This window comes from Falco peregrinus, chromosome 12 (genome assembly GCF_023634155.1).
Source record: "Falco peregrinus isolate bFalPer1 chromosome 12, bFalPer1.pri, whole genome shotgun sequence".
Classification (NCBI taxonomy): Eukaryota; Metazoa; Chordata; class Aves; order Falconiformes; family Falconidae; genus Falco; species Falco peregrinus.
Window position 1 is genome coordinate 19,668,873 of NC_073732.1, and position 22,175 is coordinate 19,691,047.

Here is a 22,175-nt window from a genome sequence, read left to right on the forward strand (position 1 = left end):
ACCAAGCACCACACAGCTGCTTGCTCACTCCCTGCCACCTGGAGGGGTGGGGAGGAGAATCAGAAAGGAATGTAAAACTCAAGGGTTGAAATAAGAACAACTTAATAATTTAAACAGAATAAAAAGCTAAGAACAACAACAATAATAATAATTACAGTTACAATGGAAAGGTGGGGGAAAGGATAAAGTCCAAAGGAAAAGGGAGAAAGGAAAACAAGTGATGCACAGTACAACTGCTCACCACCCGCTGACCGATGCCCAGCCAGTCCCCGAGCAACGATCCTCCCTGCCCCAGCTAACCCCCCAAGTTTCTATACCAAGCATGATGTCCCATGGTATGGAATATCTCTTTAGCTGGTTCAGGTCAGCTGACCTGGCTCTGTCCCCTCCCAGCCTCTTGTGCCCCTCCGGCCCTCTGGCTGTTGGGGTCCAAGAAACCGAAAAGTCCTTGACTTAGAATTAACATTACCCAGCAACAACTGGAAACATCAGTGTGTTACCAGCATTGTTCTCACATCAGAGCCAAAACACAGCACTGTACTAGCTACTAGGAAGAAAGTTAACTCCATCCCAGCCGAAACCAGGACAATTGTGTATTCGGGTTTTGACAGAGAATAAACCACAAATATAAGTTGTTCCACTATGCTTTTTGGAACAAATTGTTCTCTTCCCTCCTTGTAGCCCCTGCCAGTTCAGGAGATTTTGAGTCTTGATGGTCTTCTGTTATATATGTGCTGTACCTGACATAGACCCAGACCTCTGACAGCTCTTGGGCTCCATTCAGGTGATGAGAAAGGTAGTATAAAATACACTTTGGTGACTAGGAATCACACATTCAAATAAGTAAGTATAGCTCACACACTGATGTGCTGGACTCTCGGGCTATAACTGTGTGGCTCAGTCCTCTACAGACACCCAGCTTGGTTACCTGGAGTATATCTCTTCTCAGAATAAAAATAAACTAGTCTGTGTCCAAGCTAAATGGAGGCCAAAAAGTGGTGGTGGTGTTCTGTACCTGTACAGTGGCTAAAGGCCTACTTACAGTAGGTGCTATTGTAACATAAACCTTTATCCTGCCAGTTGAGACAGCAGATAAGCAGATATTCCCCAGTAAATGTTGCTGGTCTAGACTGGGGTGAAGAGTGGGGAGAACAGCTGGGTGCACCTATTACAGAAAGATCAGGTTAGCTCAATGCAAGGTTGTAGTTGCTGGTCACTGAATAGATCACACAAAATTGTGGTGTTTTTTCCCCAGCTGCTTGCTAACTTGTGTGTGTGGGTTTGGGTTTTTTTTAACTTTTCAGTGTTTACTTCAGAAGAACAGGCTTTGTTTTCGTGAGAATAAAGCCTCACAGCCCCTTATTTCCTCCTTTTACTATGTATTTGCTTGTAGCGGAAAAAGCACCAGCAAAGGAAACTGTTCTGGATTGGTTAGTTACATAAAGTCCTCGAGCAGAGACCAGGGAGTTCAGGGTGGAACGTGGCACTCTATCTGAAATAGATGTTACTGTTTAAAAGACTGAAAAGCTGCTTTATGTGGGAGGCCAAATGCAGTGGCTTAATGTGAAACACGAAGTAGTAAGGAGCAGGCTGTCAGCTTGAGCAAACCTGTGACAAACGCTGGCAAATCTACTGGAGCTGCTTTATGAAAACCTATCTCTAAAATCACAAGGCAATAGATAAAGTGAGTAGGCTGAAGATGAGACTGTAAGTATCATAAACTTTTCCATGATAGTCATATAACATCTGAACCAATAGTCAAGTGTGGCTCTTTTCCTTTGAGTGTTGTCTTTTTTTCTGGATTCTTAAAGGATGGGAAAATTGTCATTAAGGCTTTATTAACTCATTTAAGATTTCTGTTTTCACTTGCACAGATGAAATCATGCAGCAGGAGATACGGCCGCTGGTTGCAGTGGATATAATAGAGCAGCTCCACAGGCAATTTGCTATCTTGTCAGGTAAGAAGTTGCTGGTAATCATGCTCCAGGATTCTCTTTGAAACATATTGGAAACTATCATGCTGTCACCCTTCAGCTGTGTACAGCAGTTGCAGTCGTATTTTTATATTGCTAATGAAAAGTGCTGTTACATTCAGACACTCACAGTGCATGGAACTGATAAATGCCAACTTGCTGTGCTTATTTGTCTTAAGGTGAGCTCGTTTTCCATGCTGTCCACAGTGGGGTGGGGGGAACAGATTTAGAGGGTAAGAAATTAAACAGAACTTTGTGTACATATCCTTGCACAATGACCAGGCCTTCTGTTTGTGGGAAAAGATTTTTGGTCTATCAGGGAGCTATTTATGGCCTTCCCCCTCTGCCTTTGTTTTAAAAATAATTCATTTCTGAAGTACAAGGTTCTAATCTTTTAAAGATTTGGTTACTACATACTCCTTTTTTTGCCTGAAGTTTGCAGTCACACAAAGTGATGCAGCTCCTGCCCTGAATAAATAGCTGATATTGAAATATTTGCCAAAGTATTTAATATATTTATTTTGGATACTGTAGAAAAGAAATCCTTATCTGGGTCCTAAAATGGCCTCTGCTGTTGACTGTATGGCCTCTGGCAACACTTTTTGTCTCTGTTTCTGCCTGATCTGTAGGTAAGGGAATTAAGAATTTGCTTGCTTTCTTCTGCATAGACACACAGTGAAGTATCATGAGTTTGCACAAAATACTGAGATGGTCATAATAAGGTACTCTTGGACAGCCTGTCCTTCTCTGCTTGGTGGAGAGGAGCACTGGGTACACGCTGCAGTGAGTACAAGGACCCAGCTCTGTAAATGATCAACTCAGCAGGCCCAATCCTTATTGCATCCTCACATTAAGTACACTCTAAGCTCCCAAATGAAATACAAATCTTAAGTTACTGAGAGTTCTTTATGGGGCTCTAAGTATTAAAACTTGATTTTTCAAGTTCTAGGTAGCATCTTGTGGCAGTTTCATAAGCTCAATAACTAACTGTTTTGCATTCGTCAGAGTGTGTTGACTGAGCAGAGGTGGAACAGCTGCCTTCTCATCTACAGTAATGGATCTCAGGGTCACATCTTCCTAGAATTCCTGATAAACGTAAACCTCCGTGCAAAACAGTCTCAGCAGCTGCATAGTATTGCTCAAACCTTTTGTATCCCATCATTGTGCTCAGTGCAGGGTAACTAGGAAATGCTACTGTAGCATCTATCCCAAGACCCTTTTGAGGGGTAATGTTGCAGTATTCTCGTTTGGCTGTCCAGGTACTCACCTGCATACCATGTGCTTAGTGTAGCTCTGCCATGCCGAACTGAAGAGGATGGTGAGTAACTTGGTATTACTGTTAAGTGATTCACACCTGACTGCCAGAGATTTCAATGCAGAGATGCCACAACAAGGTCTCAGAAGCATTAGGTAGTCAGGTGAAGATGGGCACCCCTTTCCTTTAAGGTGCTAGCTGCTTAACAGCAAAAATTAATGACTGATGGGTGGGAGCTGACAAGTTCTTAATCAGGGGGCTGTTGTCAAGTTTGAAACCAATCCTCACTTAAAGAGCTGCTTCAGGAATGCTACTCGCATCCATTTTATGAGTGCTGAACTGACTAAAATAGTCTAAATACAAGGAAGGGAACAGGGAATCTAATCACTGTTCAGTTCCTTCTGGGTCTTGATGTTAACTTCAGTCATATCACCACTGGGATGCTTGTCTGCTCCTTGTAAGCAAGAAAATACTTATCAGCTGGTCTTTAGAATGATCTGCTTGCTTTTTCTGCTTACCAGGCATGCAGAGCTGCTGAAACCAATTTTGTTTTCAAGGCTTTTGACTGGTACACAAATGCCTGAAACAACCTATGTTGGTGTAAAGAAAATCATGCATGGTGACATTTCAGTGTCTTGTGTGCAATGCCTATCCAGTAAAAAAATGGAGGACTGCTCTTCTTTTAACTATTGTTACCTTGCAACATTTGAGACCATTAATAAAAGCTATACATGGCATGTCATGAGCAACTTGTGGGAAGTGGTTTTGCTGAACAGGAAGAAAAACCCATTTTGAGTTCCAGCTAGAATATTAAACATGGCACAGAAGTGTCAAGGGTAAATATAAAAACATTTTCATATTTCTTTATGAACTCATCTTTTCAGCAGTGCCTGTATTCTCACCTGCGGTTTTAGCAAATTCAACCCTTCGCATTTGATCAAATTCTTTTATTCTTGGAAATGATCAGAAAGATGTTTTAATAAGACTATTTAATCCTAAGGTGCTTAAAGAATTTGAAAATAATTCTTCATAGAAAGCAGGGCTGAGGAGCTTGTTTGTTAGGGGTTGGCAAATAACTGGTTCATTGGCATACAACTACTAATAACAAATACTAAAAGTGAGTGAAAACGAGTCTTTCATGTCCCCATCTACAGAAATAACAAATCCCATTTGAAGAATTTTCAGGCTTATCTAAAATCTCCTCAGCAGAGTCCAGAAATAGTATCCTAACAAGAAATAAGGCAGTATAGTTCATAGTTTCTACATTGTTTTCAGTTTGAAGTTTACAGCTGCATTTGGAAATCTGGGTGCCTCCAGTCCAAAATCCCTGTGGCAGCCCTTGAAGATGATCATAAATGTAAAATCATCTACTCGGAGGTCTCTTTAGCCCAATATCTTAGTCTGTTGGTGACAGCTGGTGGGTAATAGGTAAAATATAACATTAGGAATATTCCTTACTGTCCCTTTATTGTCTCCTGCAAATGGAGGTTTAGGTACAAAGGTACAAGCCAGAAATTACTATACTTTTCAAACTTGTGTTTCTCTAAAAAAGCGTGACTTTCTCTTTCCTCTAATGAAAGATTGGGTGTGGGGTTTTTTCATCCAATGAAAACAGATCTGGGCACTCTCCTGCCTCATTTCACTTTATTAAAGTAATTCACACATAAATGACCTCATTTGATTTTGATTTTTATTTTCTAGGCAGCTCTGCAGCTTTTCCTTAAAGCATGCTGCTTTTCATTAGGCACACTCACCACAAATATTTTGGTGCTTCAGTGCTTGCCTACATGGAGACTGAAAATCTGATACCTAGCCTATTTCCTGTTTTTTCCATGCTGATATGTTCCAGCTTAGTAGCTGTCGTCTGGGGGGGAAAAAAAAAATCCCTCTGCTCTTTGGCCCTGTCACAGTGGGCAGTAAAAACCACTCCCAACATACTTGTAGAGTGTTTGGGGCATATAATGTGTTTTTCTGAACATATTTATAAAAATGGCATATGCTGATTTGTACCAGTTGGGGTTTTTTCTTTCACTCTTTAGGCTGCAGCCTCCAGAGGGCCACTAGCCACCTCTTCCATGCATGCACACGCAGAGCTCAGAGGATGTTAGCAGTGAGTCTGGTTTGTGCTACTGCACAGCCTCTAGCTTTGTCAAGCTCTCCTGTTGGATCCTGTGGACCCCACATCCATTTGTTCAGCAATAATGAAAGTAAATGGTTGACTGTTGCAAGTAAATATTTACTTGGTTGGTATCAGCTTTTCCTTGTAATGGTAGTATTAACAGCATGCAGCTAAGGCAGATGTAGGGAAACCATACTATTCCCTTGCAAGTAAAGCAAAAGAGAAAGAGTAGAACAATTGGAGTCAAAGGCTCTTTGTTTTCTCTGGACATGACTCATTAGAAACATTTTCCTGACAATCGCTGTGTACAAGCTTCTTAGAAGACAATCTGACTATCTTGCAGTGTCTGAGCAGATGGTGGGAATTATATAACAAGCCTAATGAATTTGATGTTTGATTGTGTCAGGGTCTAGTTATAATGAATGTATTAGATACTAACAGCCTCTTCTTTCTACCAGACTAATCAAGACTGTACTGTCCATGCCAAGAACAGGGAAACTCTCCAAAGCCTTCCCTGGTCCACTGTAGTGGCAGAAAAGGCTGTGGTGTAATGTGATAATGTCCTAATCACATAGTTCTGCTTTGGTCATCTTTTTTTCCATGTGCTGTTCTAGCCTTGCTTAGCTTGTGAGATCTAGTTGGGAGTACTAGTTCTTGTGGTTAAATTCTGGTTTTGAAACCACTACTGCCTTTTTCCTTTCCCTTAAAACTGAACTCCCAATTATGGGACTCCAGCTGTGACAACATAAGAGTGCACGGCTATGTTTGTGTGTTTCCTGTAGCTGTTAAGGGAGCTAGATCATGAAGCTGGGTAGTACTGAAAACCTGGCTATTTGAATGCAAACCAGTTTTTACTCAAGTATGGAGAACCAGTGGTAAAATACTGTTCCTGTCCTGCTGACTGACTAATAACCCACTGTACCAATCTGTTCTTGGAACCTCTACTACCCCCTCCCTTTTTATCTGTGGCTTCACAACCTGTTCTTATCTGTAATTAGTCTGTCAAAAAGCCCAATCTGCCATTTGCAGCAATAATGGATCCTGTTACTAAATCACAAATTTATTAGACAAACTGTCAAGAAGTGTCTTAGCAGAGATTAATTTCCTTTGTGTTCTGCTCTTGTTAAGTCCATGGACTTCAGTGGATGGGAGGCTATAGCTGAAAAGGGTAACTGACTCAAGCCAGTTTATTTGATTTCCAAAGCCTGGAGGGTATTTGGCCGTCTGCTTCCTGTTTGAACTGAGCCTTTTGGAAAACCTGGCTTGATCTCGCCAAAAGACAGTTTGGAGCTTGTGTAAAAATCTAGACCCAGGAAGCATCGTTTAACTTTAATGAGAAATTCAGCGTTCACAACCCTTACATGCTCTGTTTTAGTTTTCCATGTTGAGTAAAAAGCAAAACTTGACCAAGGCAGTGAAACTTCAGCCAGGATATCACTGACCTCTCTTGCTGTGTGACCCAGGAGATGAATTGTATTCACATCTGCTATGACTAAGGAGCTCTCTGCGTATGGGCAGGCCCAAGCAGTTGGCCTGCATGTGTCAGCAAAATTTAAAGAAAAGTTTCCAATACTGATGAGTTGGTGTCTGTGGCAAGCTGGGGAGGCTTATTTCTGGAACTTTTCTTGCCCATAGCCTGTTTGTTGGTTTGGGTTTTGTTTTGGTTTTTTTTCCCCATGGGATTCAGCATATTTGGTAAGCTCTAGTTAGATGTTACTTTATGAAACCTGCTATTAGTGTTACAAGAAGAGCTGCTGGCTATGGAATAGAGCTTCAGTGTAGCCCTTGATTGTCTAAACCATGGATATTTGGGGTCCCTGGACAGGAGGCATAGGTGGGCTAGAAATGAGGAATGGGAAATTTCCTATGATCCCCATAGTGTCCAGGAAATTGACCTGCAGTCGTGATTGCTGCTTTCACATCAGTCATACCAATGTGCAACTTCAGCTGTGAGAGCTCTCAGAATTCAGCACTCGCACCTCATTTGTCAATCACACCCTTTACAATGCAAAGCAAAATTAAACTCTCAGTGCCACTATATCCTGTTTCTACCCCCTGCATATTCCTCCCCTGAATACTTCAGCTGTTTTGTTTCCACAGTGGAATTCTGGCCCTGTCTTCACTGCAACATCTAGCCAGGCTGCATTGGCAGCTGGAAAGTCTATCTAATAGGAGCAACTATGAATGCTGCTTTGCGTCCTGCGACTGGCACACATGAGAGTGGGTGATGGTCCCATTACTGTGCCCTAATGCAGCTTGTGTGCCATCTCTCCTACTTCTTTTTCCCTTCTACATTCACTCTGTACTTCTGTCACCCAGGTTCTCCCTATTCCTTTGCCCTTGGGCCACGAGAGAAGAGGAAAAGTTGAGCAAGAAGCTGGGGTGGAAAATAAGGAAAGCGCCCAGGAAGAGGAGGAAAGGGATGCTGTCATTCTAAGTGGCAAACCAGGCAGACTGCTAAGCTGACTGTAATCTTTTCCTCTTAAGTCTTGCCTTTTTGCAGGCAGTCCAGCCTTCTACTCCTCCAGCTTCTGATTTGTGCTCCAAGTTGTTGAGTTTGATGCACCTCTGTGTGTGACCCTGAATGCAAATGATTTAACTGCTTGCTGATAGTTTAACTCTGATCATACATCAAAATTTGTAATCAGAATGAGTTTGGGTTGAATGCCAGGCAGGTTGCTATCTGCACAGGTAGAGAGCAGAAAGGAGATGGATCTCCTAAAGGAAAATGATGGAGCTGAATCAGGGTGATGGCATGTGTTGTATTCATGGGTGATGTCTGGGAGGGGCGTTCAGGTCTGCATCAGGAGAAGGCAGGCAAAATAGAGTCGAGTTTCCTTGGGAGGCAAAACCCTGGGGCTGGCTGAGCAGCAGTGACCCACGGAGACTGCCAGCGGGATGGCCTGGCTCTCCTACGGCAGGGTCAGGAGTCAGCCTCATGTCAGTTCAGCCAGAGAACAGCCCTGAACCTCCCCTCCTGCCAGAGGAACCTTCAACTCTTGTGGCTGCTGCCACCAGCTGCTCTTTCCCTGGCCGGGCACCAGCATTTGGAGCTACCAGGAGGTGTTTGAGGTGGCTGGGTCTCCTGAAGAGTGCTGCAGGGTGGCATCTAATGGTGCCTGGAGGAGCTGCAAGTCAGTGAGAGAGGCCTGTGTGCTGCTTAAGCACAGCTGCCAGGCCTAGCCTTGCTCCCGACACCTATTTTTCAGTATATCTTTGTCCTTCTGACTGCACTAAACTCAAGTAATTGCTCACATCTCCCATGGGACTCTTTTATCTCAGCTCACGCCTCGTCTTGCCCTGGCTTTTTGTGAAGCTCCTTTGCTCCTGGCAGTCCTTGGGCCCCCTTATCTTGCTGCAGAGATGCTGCTGAATGGAGCAGGTGTACCTCAAGTAGCCATAATGTAACCCCCTCAGCTCTATGCCGTGTTCATGTGGCTCATTCTAGTCAGCACTTCTTTTCTGCCTTCCTCCTCCTGCCCTCACTTGCTACATGAAATGTTTGGTTTGTTTTTTTTCCTTTTCCCTTGAGAAGTGTTTGGTTTGTTTTTTTTAATTCTTTTGGCCTTCTGTTGAGCTGCTGGAGCTCATTCTGTCCCTGTCTCCCTTACTGATGATGGATTGTAAAATTTCTGTTCAGCAATTTGCACTTTTCACAAGTGATGCCCAGGAGTGTAGGGGTGGTGCACAGTCCCAGCAAGTGAAGGGATTGTGTACAGAGAGTCCTTGGGGCCAAATTCCATGCACTTAGTCCTTATGGCTGTGGAACTGGCTGAAGACTGTCCCTGTTGGTTTTTAGTTTGTGCTCACTGCCCTTCCAGGACACTGAATAGTAGCCAGTTGAAGTATTTTAAGGATTGGAAGAAATCTAGTGGCAACTGCCTAGAAGGCAGGGTTGGTGGCCTAGGAAAAAAAGGGCTGCAGCTTGTCAGTTCACATTCTGCAGAAATTTGTGTACTGCAGCAAATCTTGGTTTAGTGTAAGGAAACAAAATGGCATTAACATTTAGATGTATGGAACTGATTTCTCATCCAGAGGGGAGAGTTTTCCAGACACCCTTGGCCTTATATCCCTTAACATCTACTCTTGTTGCCTTGCTAGATATATGGATCATTTTCCCTTGTAACTCAGCTGCTGCTCAAGATTCAGATATGGGTAGGAACAATCCATTCTTAATGTTTGTGTTATTACTTGTCATCCAACACTTCAGACATTTGTGTTCTCTCCTTGTCATAGCACTTAACAATTTCTGATCGCAGAACTCCCTCAAACTTCATCCTGATTTCATGGTGTGGCAGGAACTGAGGGTTTCCTTGTTTGTTCCTTTGTCTGAAATACAGCTGTACTCAAGAACATTCTTAGTGTTCTTCTGTTCTGGTTGCAGCAGAGAGTACTGCCTTCACCTTGGAGAATCAGATGGAGTCCAAGAACTGTCAAGGGCATGTGGCCTAGTCATAGGCAAGGAGCATCTGGCTCTTAGATGAATGCTCAGTGTGAGGCTGCTCCTAAGTGTCCATCTAGATTTGTTGCTGGTAGTGAAGAAGTCAGTGTTCAGCCTGCTTAATTCATTCCTTGAATGGCTTTTTGTAGGAGAAGATCCTGTCATAAAAATACACACCCACATACACACAGTGCCTCAGCAACCTGCCTCGTCTGGCTTGGGGCAAAGAGGCCGGAGGAAGAGAGCACGTTTGAATGTGGATGCAAGAGAAAGGGAGGGCAAGAGAAACACAAAGAGATCCTCATCAGCAGGAGCATTAGAAGTGCCATGTGAAACTTGTAGCTTAAACAAAACTTGAGGATAACTGCAGGTAAATGATCAGGCGTTGAAGCAGGGGAGCCAGGGGAATCATTTCCTCCAGCAACAAATATTACTGCCTTAAACCATAATATTCCAGGTTACTGCACCCTCCCCCATTTAGGGTATCTACACGCATCCGAAACATGTGAATGGGAAACCGTGGTGCCAAGGAACCTTGTGCACGCACACAAGATACCGTCTGTGAAGCACCATGTCACGCATCGAACTCTGCAAGAAGAGGCAGAGCAGGCGAGTGGCTTTGTTTTCCTGCCTTTTAGTGCCAGTGTCCAGGACGTGTCACCAAGAACCTGCAACAAACCATCCGGACTGGGTCCCTGCTGGCTGGAGCACTCAGGTCTGCGTGATGGCACAATTAGTGTCACTGCGGGCTGCAGAGGCTGCCCCGAGACCACGCTGCTGTCTGCCAAAGCGGAGGCTGGAAAAGTGCTCAGCTCAACAATTGAGCATCCAATTCAAAAAGTGTCATGTGGGTGATAGTTTTCTTTCTTTGCGTTTTGGCTGAAAGCTGCTTGAGGGCTCTGTAGGCCTCTCTTTTCTCTGGCAGGGTGAGTTTAGTTGTTGATGTTAACACAACTGAGTCATTTTCAGGTGTCATCAAAGCAACAATCAATTTTCAGAAAGGAAAATAGGGGCTAAAGGTAGTGTCTTGATGCAGCTACCGTGTCACCAAATGTCAAGAAGGAAAAGGGTTTCCTTGTTAGAAATTCCTGTTTTCTAGAGCCCTAACTTTTTCTTTATGCAAGTATTTTTGTCCTCAGCATCCCAGCTCCATGGCTGGACAGCACAGAAGGGACCTTAAATAATCCAACTGAGGCTGGGAGGGGTGGGCAGAGAGAGGATCAGGACTAGCAAGGGACTGACCGCTTTACACAGACATAGCTATAGGAATTACTGGAGTACCTTTTTGCAACAGCCGCCAAAGCAGGAGCAAGTCGTTTGTGGCATCAGCTGTGGTTGTCAACAGAAGGCAATAATCTGTGGGAGCAGCCTGGAAACAGGGCTCGTTTATAGAGATTTAGGGGGTCATTTTGAGGAATGAGAATTCATGTTTTTCTCCCTAAGTCTCTGTTTCCTCTCATGCTCCTAATGGGATAATCTATTTGATACTTTCCTTGCGGAAGGTAATTTTCTGCCTGCCTCTCACTGTTTCTTTTTCACTAAGGGGAAACCCAGGACATGGCTATTCCTTGGACAAGAATCTTCTTTGGGTAGTAAATGACTAGGAAAACTGTCTGTACTGCAGGACTAGGCTCAGTATTGGGTTAATAGAGAATTCCTCAGGCTGGTGTAAAAAAAAGGCTGACAGAGAGATTGCAGAGGAAGGAGAAAGACTCAGGGAAAAGCATGTCCTTAATACAGTATCTAAGGAGCACTAAGCAATAAGGTACCAGTAACAAAAGCTTTGTTTCATTGCGTTTATACTTTTACATGCTACTGCCTCGTTTGCTCTCTGTCTGAGTCCAAGTTGGTGAGAAAAGTCCTGTTAACTTCTGTGTGGTTTGAGTGATGCCCAGATTTATTAGCAGAACCAAGTTAGGATTGGTCCTGCAAGGGAACGGGGTTTGTGCTGCGTACTGCATCATCTACTAGAGCTGAGCATTGTTTCAGGAGAACTGTAAAGGCTGCTTAGTTATAAAGGGCTGGGTTCCATGCATCCCGTAGCTCTACCAGAGTTTGAATACTGCTGTTTGGATCATGGAGTCCCTCAGATAGGGACTTTTCTTGACCTTGCTGCTTATGACCTTTCTGTCCTATTTAATGGAGGTTAGATGCAAATAAACAAGATGAGCAAAATTCATTGATTAAATACTCCATGCACTTTGAATGCTTTTTTTTTTGTTAAGGAAAAACCTAAGACTTGATTGGTCCTATGCCTGTGTCATGGGTTATATGTGTGTATTCAAAGCTTATAAGCTCTACTACTTAATTTCATTTAATGTCTAGAAGAAACCAGAGTCCTCTACCTATACATAGAAAAATGTAATATTATCACAAGAAATTACTTGAAAATATGAACCAAAGAAAACACTTAACCAGAACTATGCAGAAGGTTCATGAAAAAGCTGAGAATAAACAGCAGAGGCTAGAATCTCAGCTGGTGAAACTACAGTCAATTATAATATCAAGTGGGACACTGATCATGTGTACTGGATCTGGGTGCTTTTCAATGAGGTATATGCCAGTGCTTCCCATTTAAGTACTGACCAGTCTGTCCGAAGACATAAAATCATACTCTAATTTTTACAACCTCTCTTTTGCAGGAGGAAGAGGGAAGGATGGAGCACCCATTATAACCTTTCCAGAATTTGCAGGATTCAGCGACATACCTGATGAAGATTTTCTGAATGTGGTCACATATCTAACCAGCATTCCCAGGTGAGGCTACGCACAAATGTCTTGATTTCCCAGAGCTTTGCTTTCTCAGCGGCTCACTGCTTTCAGGGGTGCTACCAGGATGTGCCAGTGACTCTGCATTCGTCCAGTCAGTGTGGAACTTGGCTGTGTACAGGAGGCCCTAGGAGCCACTTGCGTCATTTGCACGGGAAAGAAAGCTTTACACAGGACAGGTTTTCTGTTCAGGGCTTGAACTGGGTGGGAGGGGGTATAGATCTGAAGAGCAGCAGTAAAAACAGCAGATCAAAAGGGAGTTGAGGAGCATTTGTGAAAGCTGTCAGGAGGACTAGGTGTAACAAGGGAAGGGTTGCATGTGGAAGGAGCCAAACTTACATAAGTCCTGCTGCTGCCTATCTCTGAGGGCACCTTTCTGTGCAGCTTTCTCTTTTCTGAGAAAGCAAGCCAGGTGCCCTGGTGACAGGATTCTGGCAAGCACAATGTGCTTTCTGATGTTTTGTTTATTGGGAGGTTGTTCTAGATGTTTTCCTTGATGTTTGTCTAGGATAGTGAAACAAATGCATTTCCACTGTGCTAAGGAAACGTTCTAAGGCCTGGCTGCTGAATTACTTTTTGTTTATCCAAAAAAAGCGCTGAATATTTTTTCAGTCCCCTGATCCTGCCTCTGGACTATGGCTGCTTGTGCAAGTTAGAAGCACAGCAGGGATTTATTATTTCCTGTGGTCTCGTGTATAAAGGTGCTTAGAGGATGATGAGGGGAAAACGTGCCTCCTTCAAGTTTGAGTAAGTTTTCCAGCTCCACCTACATGTATTCCCCGTACAGACTTGCCAAAGCAAGCTGAGAGAAACCACATACTGTGAACTTAACAGTGTCATTGTTTAGCTCTGCTCTGTAGGGCTTTTGTTCTGCCAGAAGAAACTCTGTCTTAGGTATTTCTTCACTAGCATTGGGACTGGGAGGATGACCAGCTTCAGGGTTAACAAAACAGCAATAGTAGCTGAGAAAAACACAAACCTAGTTTTCCAGTTCTCTGCATTTGGTATGCTGGTGGGTGATTCCCAGTAATGTTGTCACATGTTGGGAATCTAGCACTTTACATTGTCAACGTGATAGACAGAAATGCATTAAGCTTCTTCAGCCTGTGTGAAAGCCAAAAGTAGAGATGGGTTCAAAAGCAATTAGCCAAATTCATGAGGGATAGCTCCATCAATGGCAGCTGAACACAATGGCTCGGGTGCAAACTCTGGCTGAAGAAATCCTTGTATTTCTTCATGCTGGGACTTGGGAGAATATACCAGAAGAAAGATTGCCCTTTTTGCTTTCCTTCTGCTTTTGCCTCAGTATGCACTGCCTACCAGTATTGGAGACAAGGTATTGGCCTAGATGGACCTTTGCTTTGATTCTATTTATCAGTTTTGTGTTTTCTTTTCCCCTGAGGAATCCCAGAGCAATGCACAAAAGATGATAAATTAAGTTTCAAAACTTTTAAAGTCAGGAGATCTGCAATGTGCCTATTTTACAGATGATGAGGTATGTGTAAGTAATATCTTATACTACAGATAGGCTCACCAAAACTTGAGTAAGTGCCTGTTCAGTTTGATTTAAATGACCTGTTCAAGGTCAGTGAAAGACTGGGGTTTGAACCTACATTTTCTGTGTACCAGCACATTGCTTTGACTCTTGGGTTCAGTCATATATCACACTGTAGGGATGTGAGTTTTCCAGGGAGTTTGCTAGTTTTTCTTGCAGTGCTTTTAGGAAGATTGACCACATTTCTTGAGTCACTATTTGAAGCTTGTCATCCTTTATGTAGATAGTGAGGGACAAAGGTTTTAATTTAGAGGAGGAAGAACCTGAGCAGCAAGCTTTGGTTGTGTGATTTGTGACATAATTATATGATGTACAATCTTAATGTGGCATAAATAGTGGACCTGTTTGGGTGCAGCAGAGTCTTGTTAGTCTGCAGTTTGCTGGTCCACGCACAGAGAGTGCTTCTATCATAACATCTCAGCAAGCAGTAAAGGGACTGCATTTGTTACTTTCATCAGCACTACTGTATTGCATACTACTGTGCATATTACAACAGTCTTCTTGTATGTGTTGTTTCACTGCTAGTAGTTCACCCTTTATTTTAATTCTCAATGAAGAGGTGCAGGTATCAAAGTGACTAAGAGAAGATAATAGTCTCTAACTCTTGTGGCGTTACAAAGGGCATGGCCGTGAATCAGGTAAGAGGAAGTATAGTTTGAAAAGGAGTTTGCCTTGTTTATCATAGGAAATACTTCTTCATAGCTCAATGAACCATACAAATCAGCATTGATTTTTCAGGCAAACATAAAGAGAATATCTATCATTTGTAGTGTCTGTTCCTGCACATCCTATAGAAAAAGATTCATGCTAGTTGTGGAGATAAGATCTGTAATTGCAGATGACATCATCCAGTAAGTTAGTAACTTTCTAAGTCCCTCTGGAACGATTACTCTTATGCAGCTATATGACAAAACGTTGAAAAGATAGACAGTAAATGTTGTTATTCAGATGCGCAGGCATACACTTGTCTTTGATGTTGCTGAGCAAATTTGGCTTTACCAGCTGTGGCATACCACAGTTTACTTACAGGCTTTAAAACATTAACTGTTCTCCTGGGTGGAAAATCAGCCCACTGGGACTTTTGTAATATGATTAATTTTCCCTCTGGCTCAACACCTGCTCATGAGAGTGCTCCGCTAAGGGAGTCTGCATACATACACATCCACAAACACCGAGTAACACCACGTATACTCATGTATACCTTTATGCGTGCACACTTGCAATAGATAGCTCCAGAAAGTTCTTCTTTACTTGGTTTATTCCATGGCCAGAATTCCCTTCTCTTCCAATTGATATGGATCAACAACTTTGATAAACAGGTACCCTTCTCTCCTTCCAGAAGAGGTCAGGAAATTTGACATCTTCTGTTCTCCTCAAATCGGTGTTTAAGGGCTAACCTGAATTCAGAGTCGAGGATGAAACAGCTCTGCTGATTGCATGCATTCTGTTCAGGGAAAGGGAACCTCTCTGCCAGACGTCTGTAGATCTAGACAAATATGCCAGAAATCAATATGGTGGTAAGCCTGATGTTTATCTGCTGCGCTTGTCTTCAAATCCCTCTTTTCAGAGGACTGGAGAGATCCCAGTGTGTTTCCATTATGAGGGTAGAGATATTACAGTACTGACACAGAGAAACTACTGATAGGGTGTGTGTGTTTAAACAAACTCCCTTCCTCTGGATACACACACGAGTGGTGTTTCTCAGCTGTACAACCACTTGTGCTGATGCTGCCACCTTGGCTGGGCTTCTTCCCACTGCTGCTTATCTGCATGCATCCCTTAGCGCCAAATGACCTTCAGACCTTGGTATAACCTTTCCTTTCAGCATGCTGACCGAAATAGGATCATTTGCTGACACTCTTTCTGTTTCCCTGGTTAAATTTAGCTCTTACATCAGCCAGGCCTATCTAGTAAAAAAAAAAAAAAACAAACACCAAAAGCCAAACAAAAAAAAGCCCAACTGAACAACAAAAAGCCAAACATACAAATACCATTGGTTTATCTCAGTGAAGACAATTAGTACAATCCTGAACATCAAGGTGAAAACCAAGGGATAACATTGCAGAAGGTGGAGGTCTAGACTTCTGTCAGAGTTACAGGCCCATTTGAGTTTTCTCTTGTCCAAAGTACCTCTTTTGTCTAGACCCTTGTGTTGTATCCATCAGCATGTCGCAGCCAAGTTTTACTGGGGTGTATCTGTGAACGGGTTTTTTTGCTGCTTGCCTTTGTGCAGCCTGCTGGAGTGATTTTTGAGTGATATAGATGTTCTCCCACATTTTCTTTTGTGCGCTGCTCAGCTGTTTTGCTAAAGCAGCACGTGGTTTTCTTGTCTTCTCTGCCTACTCTTTTCCTCCTCCTTGAAATCATGTAATTTTCCAGCCTATTCTTTCTTGGTTTTTACCCATTTCATCTCAGGCAATGTAGTAAGTTCAACATTGTAAATTACATATACTGGAATAGGTACCTCAATTGTTTGCTTAATGGCCTGGTTCTCATTTTACTCTGACAAATCTCTCAGACCTCATGTCTTGACTTGTTCTTCGTACACTTCTGCAGCTAGGATCGTACCTGCACTGTTTGTGCAGTAAAGTGTTCTGGCCTGTGCCTTCCCCCACAGCCCTATGTGCCAGGCATGGCTTATTGGCAGGTTTTGTCTTTGCCAGCCAGCTGCATTTACTACACTTGGTCTTGTAGCAAGAAAACTGTGAGTAGTGCCCCAACATAGCTAGGCTGCACACTCGGTGGTATTTTGCTGTCCTTTGTTCTTTTGTCATGTTTAAATCCAATTTGTTATATCAACATCTATTTTATCTTTCATTTCCTCAGTTTGTCTCTTTAACTGGCCTGAAACACTGTGATTTGCAGTGGCAACTGATAAGCAGTGTTCCCTTTCCCATGTGTTCGCTATTCCCAGCTCTTGCCACCCCCAAGACCAGTCTTGCCAAGCCTAATTTCATGAGAAAATTAATCTACTGCTTCTATTGCATTTTCTTGTCTCTGTATTTCATAAGCCTTTGTTCCTGTTTTCTATGAATTTAATTTTTCTTGTTGCATCTGATGCCTGAAGGTTTGGATGCTGTTACAAATCCCCATGCAGAAGAACATCTGGAAAAATGAACTGCTTGATCATGGACATGTTACTTGAAAAACCAGCAAAGGTCCCTTTTTAAGTGACTTTGGCTCTACATGTCAGAGGGGCTTTTAAAAATGGGAGTTAAGAGCTAGAGCTGAGGTCAAGAGGCAAGTTTTACTTGACACAAATACTTTTGTTTGTTTAAATCACAGTTGTACTTGTTACTTTTGGCAGATGCTGTCTTGTCAGTTACTTCCATTGCAGTTTGCTCGCCAAGGTATCGTTATAAGGGTCTGATTCTGAATTCTTTTAGGCCTCCAATTCTCCATGCACACTCCTATTAGAAAGCCTTTAGTCAGTCTCAAACCAAGTAGACAGGTAAAAGAAAGCAATTACTAAGTGCAATCAGTGTGTGAGAATATGGTGCTTATAGGTATAGTTAGTTGTGGTTTAGCTACACTATAAATTTTGCAAAGAACAGATTGTTCTCATTTTTATTATCCTAGTATTAGTTGAATGATATATTTCTTTAGACCAATATCAGCATTTTGTTAACTTTAGCTAACATGCTTTCTTTGGTCATTTTGTTATATATCAGTGGTTTCAATGGAACTGCATCAGATTTGAACCTGATTCTGTGTGTCAAATTGTTGTCTGAGAGATATTCAGCAGCTACAAAGTGGTTGTGGGAGTCTGAGCTGAAAACATAATTAGATGCTGATTCTAATACATATTCTTTGTTTCTTTGGAGTAGAGGTCATATTTTGGTGATCTGTTTAATTCAAATTATGTTCTCTTACATTCCCATTTTCCTGCTGCTTTAATGTGGTTCTCAAAAATTAACATGGCTGTCAAAAATATATAAAGAATACTAAAGAGACAGCCTTTTCAAAGGTCATCTAAATATATAAGCGTTGAAAGTGTTGCATTGACTTAATTCCCCCTTCATATCTCACTATTTCACTAACAAATTTGTTCCAAACAACAGACAACTTTCATTAACACACTGTAAGCAACATGGATGTTGAATTGTAATGTTGTTTTCTGAAATAATTAGTCACAACAAGGTTTTTTTGTATTTGTTCTGGTTAGATGGATATTTGGATCAAATGCTGTTCCCTGCAAGAGCAAAGAAACCTAAGTGGGACACTTGTCGTGTGATTACTCATTTCTCTGGTCGTTTGAAGAACTGCAAATAGAAGGGCTAACCTCCACCTGTATGAGGCCAGAGCGTGCTTGAATCTGTGCTTTAACAAGAGGCCAGGAAGGGTGCTGGGATTGTTTTTGGGAGCACTGGATTGTGGTAACTGTATTATCAGTATCAAATATTATAAAACTTTATCCTGGACTAGTCTGAACTGATTGATAGTATGTAGGAGAGTTTTCAAGTATCTGTTTGTGAGTGTGATCCCGTCTTTAACAAGCCAGTTTTCTGTGGACTGGATGGTCAGACAGCAGTGTCCACTGGATGGCCTCCTCTTCCCTAGGCTGGGGAACTGGGTGCAACCCAGTCTGTTTTTTAGGGCGTGTTTCTATTTGATGGCTTCCCAGTGGCTTTTTTACCTTTTGGGGTGGTGGTTGTATTAGCTGGAGTACGGGGGGTTTGTAGCTTTGGGGTTCATCTGCAGTAAATGGAGTAACTGGAGCTCTTGTTGGCACGGGGACCAGCAGACCCATGTGCCCCGGGGAGGTGCAGCTCTGATGTTGAGCAGTGGCGATTTACGCCACCCCCAGCCTTTTGCCTGGAGTGAGATGCTGTGCCAGGGGTATTAAATGGGAACAGAGGAGCAAAACCCCACCCTTCCTTTCCTTCCCTCTGTGACTCCTACAGGCATTTGCACCCTCTGGTTTCTAACAGCTGTTTCCTTTCTGTAGTGATCTAAATATTTCTTGGCAAAATTCCTGGCACCCCACCTGTAATGCTGCAGCATTGGTTGTCAAGGCAGACAGGAAAAAGCCTGACCTTGCTCTATGTGTCTTCATTAGGTAGGACAGGCACCCTGTCCACAGAGATGCTACCCGGTGGTCTGGAGGCTGAGGCTGATTTTCCCAGGCCTTTCCTACCTATGAGACTTCCAAAGCAATTTTTGGTCCCAATTGGCTGAAGCAGTTTGATAAAATCAATGCAGGTTTTTGGGCAGGTTAGGAAGGCCCCAAGTTGAGACTTCTGTGTTTAGTTTCTCACACCCTTTCTGTAACAATCTGCAATACACACAATTTCTTAGTTGGTTTCATCTGAACCTTTGATTCCTAACATCTACAGCAAACACGTAGATTTTTCTTGAAACACTTGTCAAGCTATTGAAGCATATGCATGTATTTGTGTGTGTATATATATAAAAGGGAAAACCTGATTAATTATCTTCCCCATGCTTGAGAGGCACTGCTGCAAACACATTTTTCTATCCTTTGTATGAAAAGCTGCACATTGCACTACTTAAGAGGAAAGATCATCTATTGTCATTAAATTTTGTAATTTTCAGAGCAATGCTGTAAAAATGTTGAAGTGGGAAATTCAGTGAGTTTTCTTATTACTGGTATGAACTATTAGGAACAATTGCATAGCATCCCAGATTTGTGTGACTTTGGTTTTCAAGTTGCTGTTCTTGATCCTGCAGAGCTGTAGCAGAAGCTCAGAGTTGCTAACACTGGTGCTTTTTGGTGGATTATTGACATGAGTTTGCATAGAATGACCCGTGAAAACAGTGTTCCTGGGTTGTTCTTGTACGGACAATGGAAAAGGGATCAAGGAAATGTCTTATAAGATTTCTTTGATCTTAATCTGTGATTAGATGTTTGATTGCAGTATGTCCTTTGATTATAACTTTTTTACTCTTTCTGCCTGCCTCGGGTTTGTCCAGAGATGACTAAGTCATCCTGCTATAATGACATTTCTGGAGGTTTTTCTTGATGTGTACTTCCTAGCTTCCAAGAACTTCTCTCCAACTCTGAACACTCTTGGAAGGCAGAAGGTAGAGCAGTCCCGCTGAAGCCCTGCACACCAAAGTGGGGGTTTTGAGAGACGGGGAGAAGATGGGATATTTATGCAGTCTACATAGATGGGATGGAGCATCACAGCAGTGCCTCATAGATCCTCCTTGAAAAGTACTGGGAAGGAACAGTAACAATTATTCTAGCCAATACGTTAAAAGGATGCTTTTGAATGACTTGTAACCTTAGAACCAGTTTGTGGTTGGCAAGATACAACTCTTCCATTCCTGCTTTGCCTCTCAGAATTTCTGAGGCATTGTGTACACAGGGGAGGTGGTGACAGTAGGGGGATGCCGACTCCAAGGAGCTAAGTGCCCCTGTCAGATGTCAGCGTGCTTGGAGAATGAAGAGTGAAGTGGGGTGTCTATTAACCTGAATTATTTTGCAGAGAAAACAAGATCTGAGGTTTTTGTCTTCAATACAGTACAGTGTAATTTGTGATCCTGAACTATTCATATCATCTAGATTTGGCAATGGAATAGCATAGCAGCTGACAGATTTAGCAGATAAAATATTCATGTTTTGTGTAAGCTGCTAGCTTTACACTGGAAAGAAAATTTGCTGGCTTTCGTTTTCATGTGAATTTCTGCCCAATACTTATACTTTTCACTGTACGTTGCATTTTTGTAATGGGCTTAGAGGGTGATCTGACGGAGCCTGGTTTTTTTGCTGCAGTACACTTCCTTGGAACAGGAGTATCTCCATGTAACCCAGCATACTTATTTCATCTGTTTTGCAGTCTGGAAGCTGCCAGCATCGGATTCATCATCATCATAGACAGACGACGGGACAAATGGAGTGCAGTCAAGGCATCCCTGACACGAATAGCAGTAAGTGCTTGCTTTTATTATTTATCTTCTAGAAATTAAAATTATCCACTGAACTTTGGCACAGGATGCAGTCTCACATGCTCATTTTTAGCTCCCATTTTCTGACTGTGGATGCAGATTCTCCCCTGCCCTGAAGCTCATCAGTGTTAAGTAAGAGAGGGAGGAAGCTGCAGTAACAAATTACACAGCCGCCTTTACTGATGAAGTAGGACAAATTGCTTGTTTGCTGGGTTGACAGCAATATAAATTATAGCAATTTGAAATTGGTTCCTAGAAGTGGATAGCAGAAGTAGCCTTCTATGCCCTAAGGAGTGATGACGTGGCCTGCTTATGAAAGAAATGGATCCCAAGGGGCTTGTGTCTGCATGGTAGTAAGTGATCTCTGTTCAGAAACTCTTAATAACTTATTATATCTCATTTGCAAAAGTTGGAGCTAAGCACTGACTTTCAGTGCTAATAAAAGCAGTTGGTTTCATACATCTATTGCCAGGAGCATGTGCTGTGTGAGTAGCAAGCGCTTATACACAGAGGTGTAGAATGGAGGGATGACCAAGGTGACTTTACGTCCCTTCAAGGAATTTAGACAGAACTGCATTTTGTTTTCAGTTCTTTTTAGCTGCTCTCTTCTAGAAATTGTTCTTTCCTTAAGCTTGAGGAGCTCTGAGGAGTGCATGAGAGTTATAGGCTGGGTGTTGCAGGCAGGGCCATGTCTAATGAATGTGCTGAGTGCCTGTGTGTAGGGAAAAAAATACGTGAGGTTAAAAAGATTAAAAACCTTTTCCAGAGTGAGAAGGTAAGTCATCCTGGGGAATTAATCTGTGCCACCAGCTTCTTCCACCCAGTCCAACGAGGGTAGCCAGTTTTGCCCTCTAGTGGCTGCAGCCTAAAAAGAATGGGAAACCTTGGCGTGGTGGTGTGAAGGGAGCGTGGTGTGATTCAGATCTGGGAAGGAAGGCACCAGTGCAGAAACTTTAGAGCTCTGTGCTAAATCCATATCAGAAAGCAATGTATGGCTGGGCACTAAAATCCATGGGCCAGTCTTTCTATTGGCTTTGGAGGCTGTGGCAGTAGGCACGTGCTGAAGGGACCAGCTGATATTAGCAGCTGGACTGAGCAAGGTTCAATATGAGCTACCTGCTTTGCCCTCTTTAGGAAACACTTGACTGAGA

The 22,175-nt window shown here is 42.6% G+C and overlaps 1 protein-coding gene across 6 annotated transcripts in view; it reads left to right on the forward strand.

Moving 5' to 3' along the window:
- Nucleotides 1-22,175, forward strand: part of MCF2L2 (MCF.2 cell line derived transforming sequence-like 2) — a 181,237-nt gene that overhangs the window by 39,392 nt on the left and 119,670 nt on the right. For all 6 annotated transcript variants that reach the window (XM_055817346.1, XM_005235543.3, XM_055817345.1 and 3 more), the window contains exons 2-4: nt 1,875-1,958; nt 12,431-12,545; nt 20,916-21,006. In XM_055817346.1, coding sequence (XP_055673321.1) covers nt 1,875-1,958; nt 12,431-12,545; nt 20,916-21,006 — 290 coding nt within the window. The remainder of the gene's footprint in view (nt 1-1,874; nt 1,959-12,430; nt 12,546-20,915; nt 21,007-22,175) is intronic.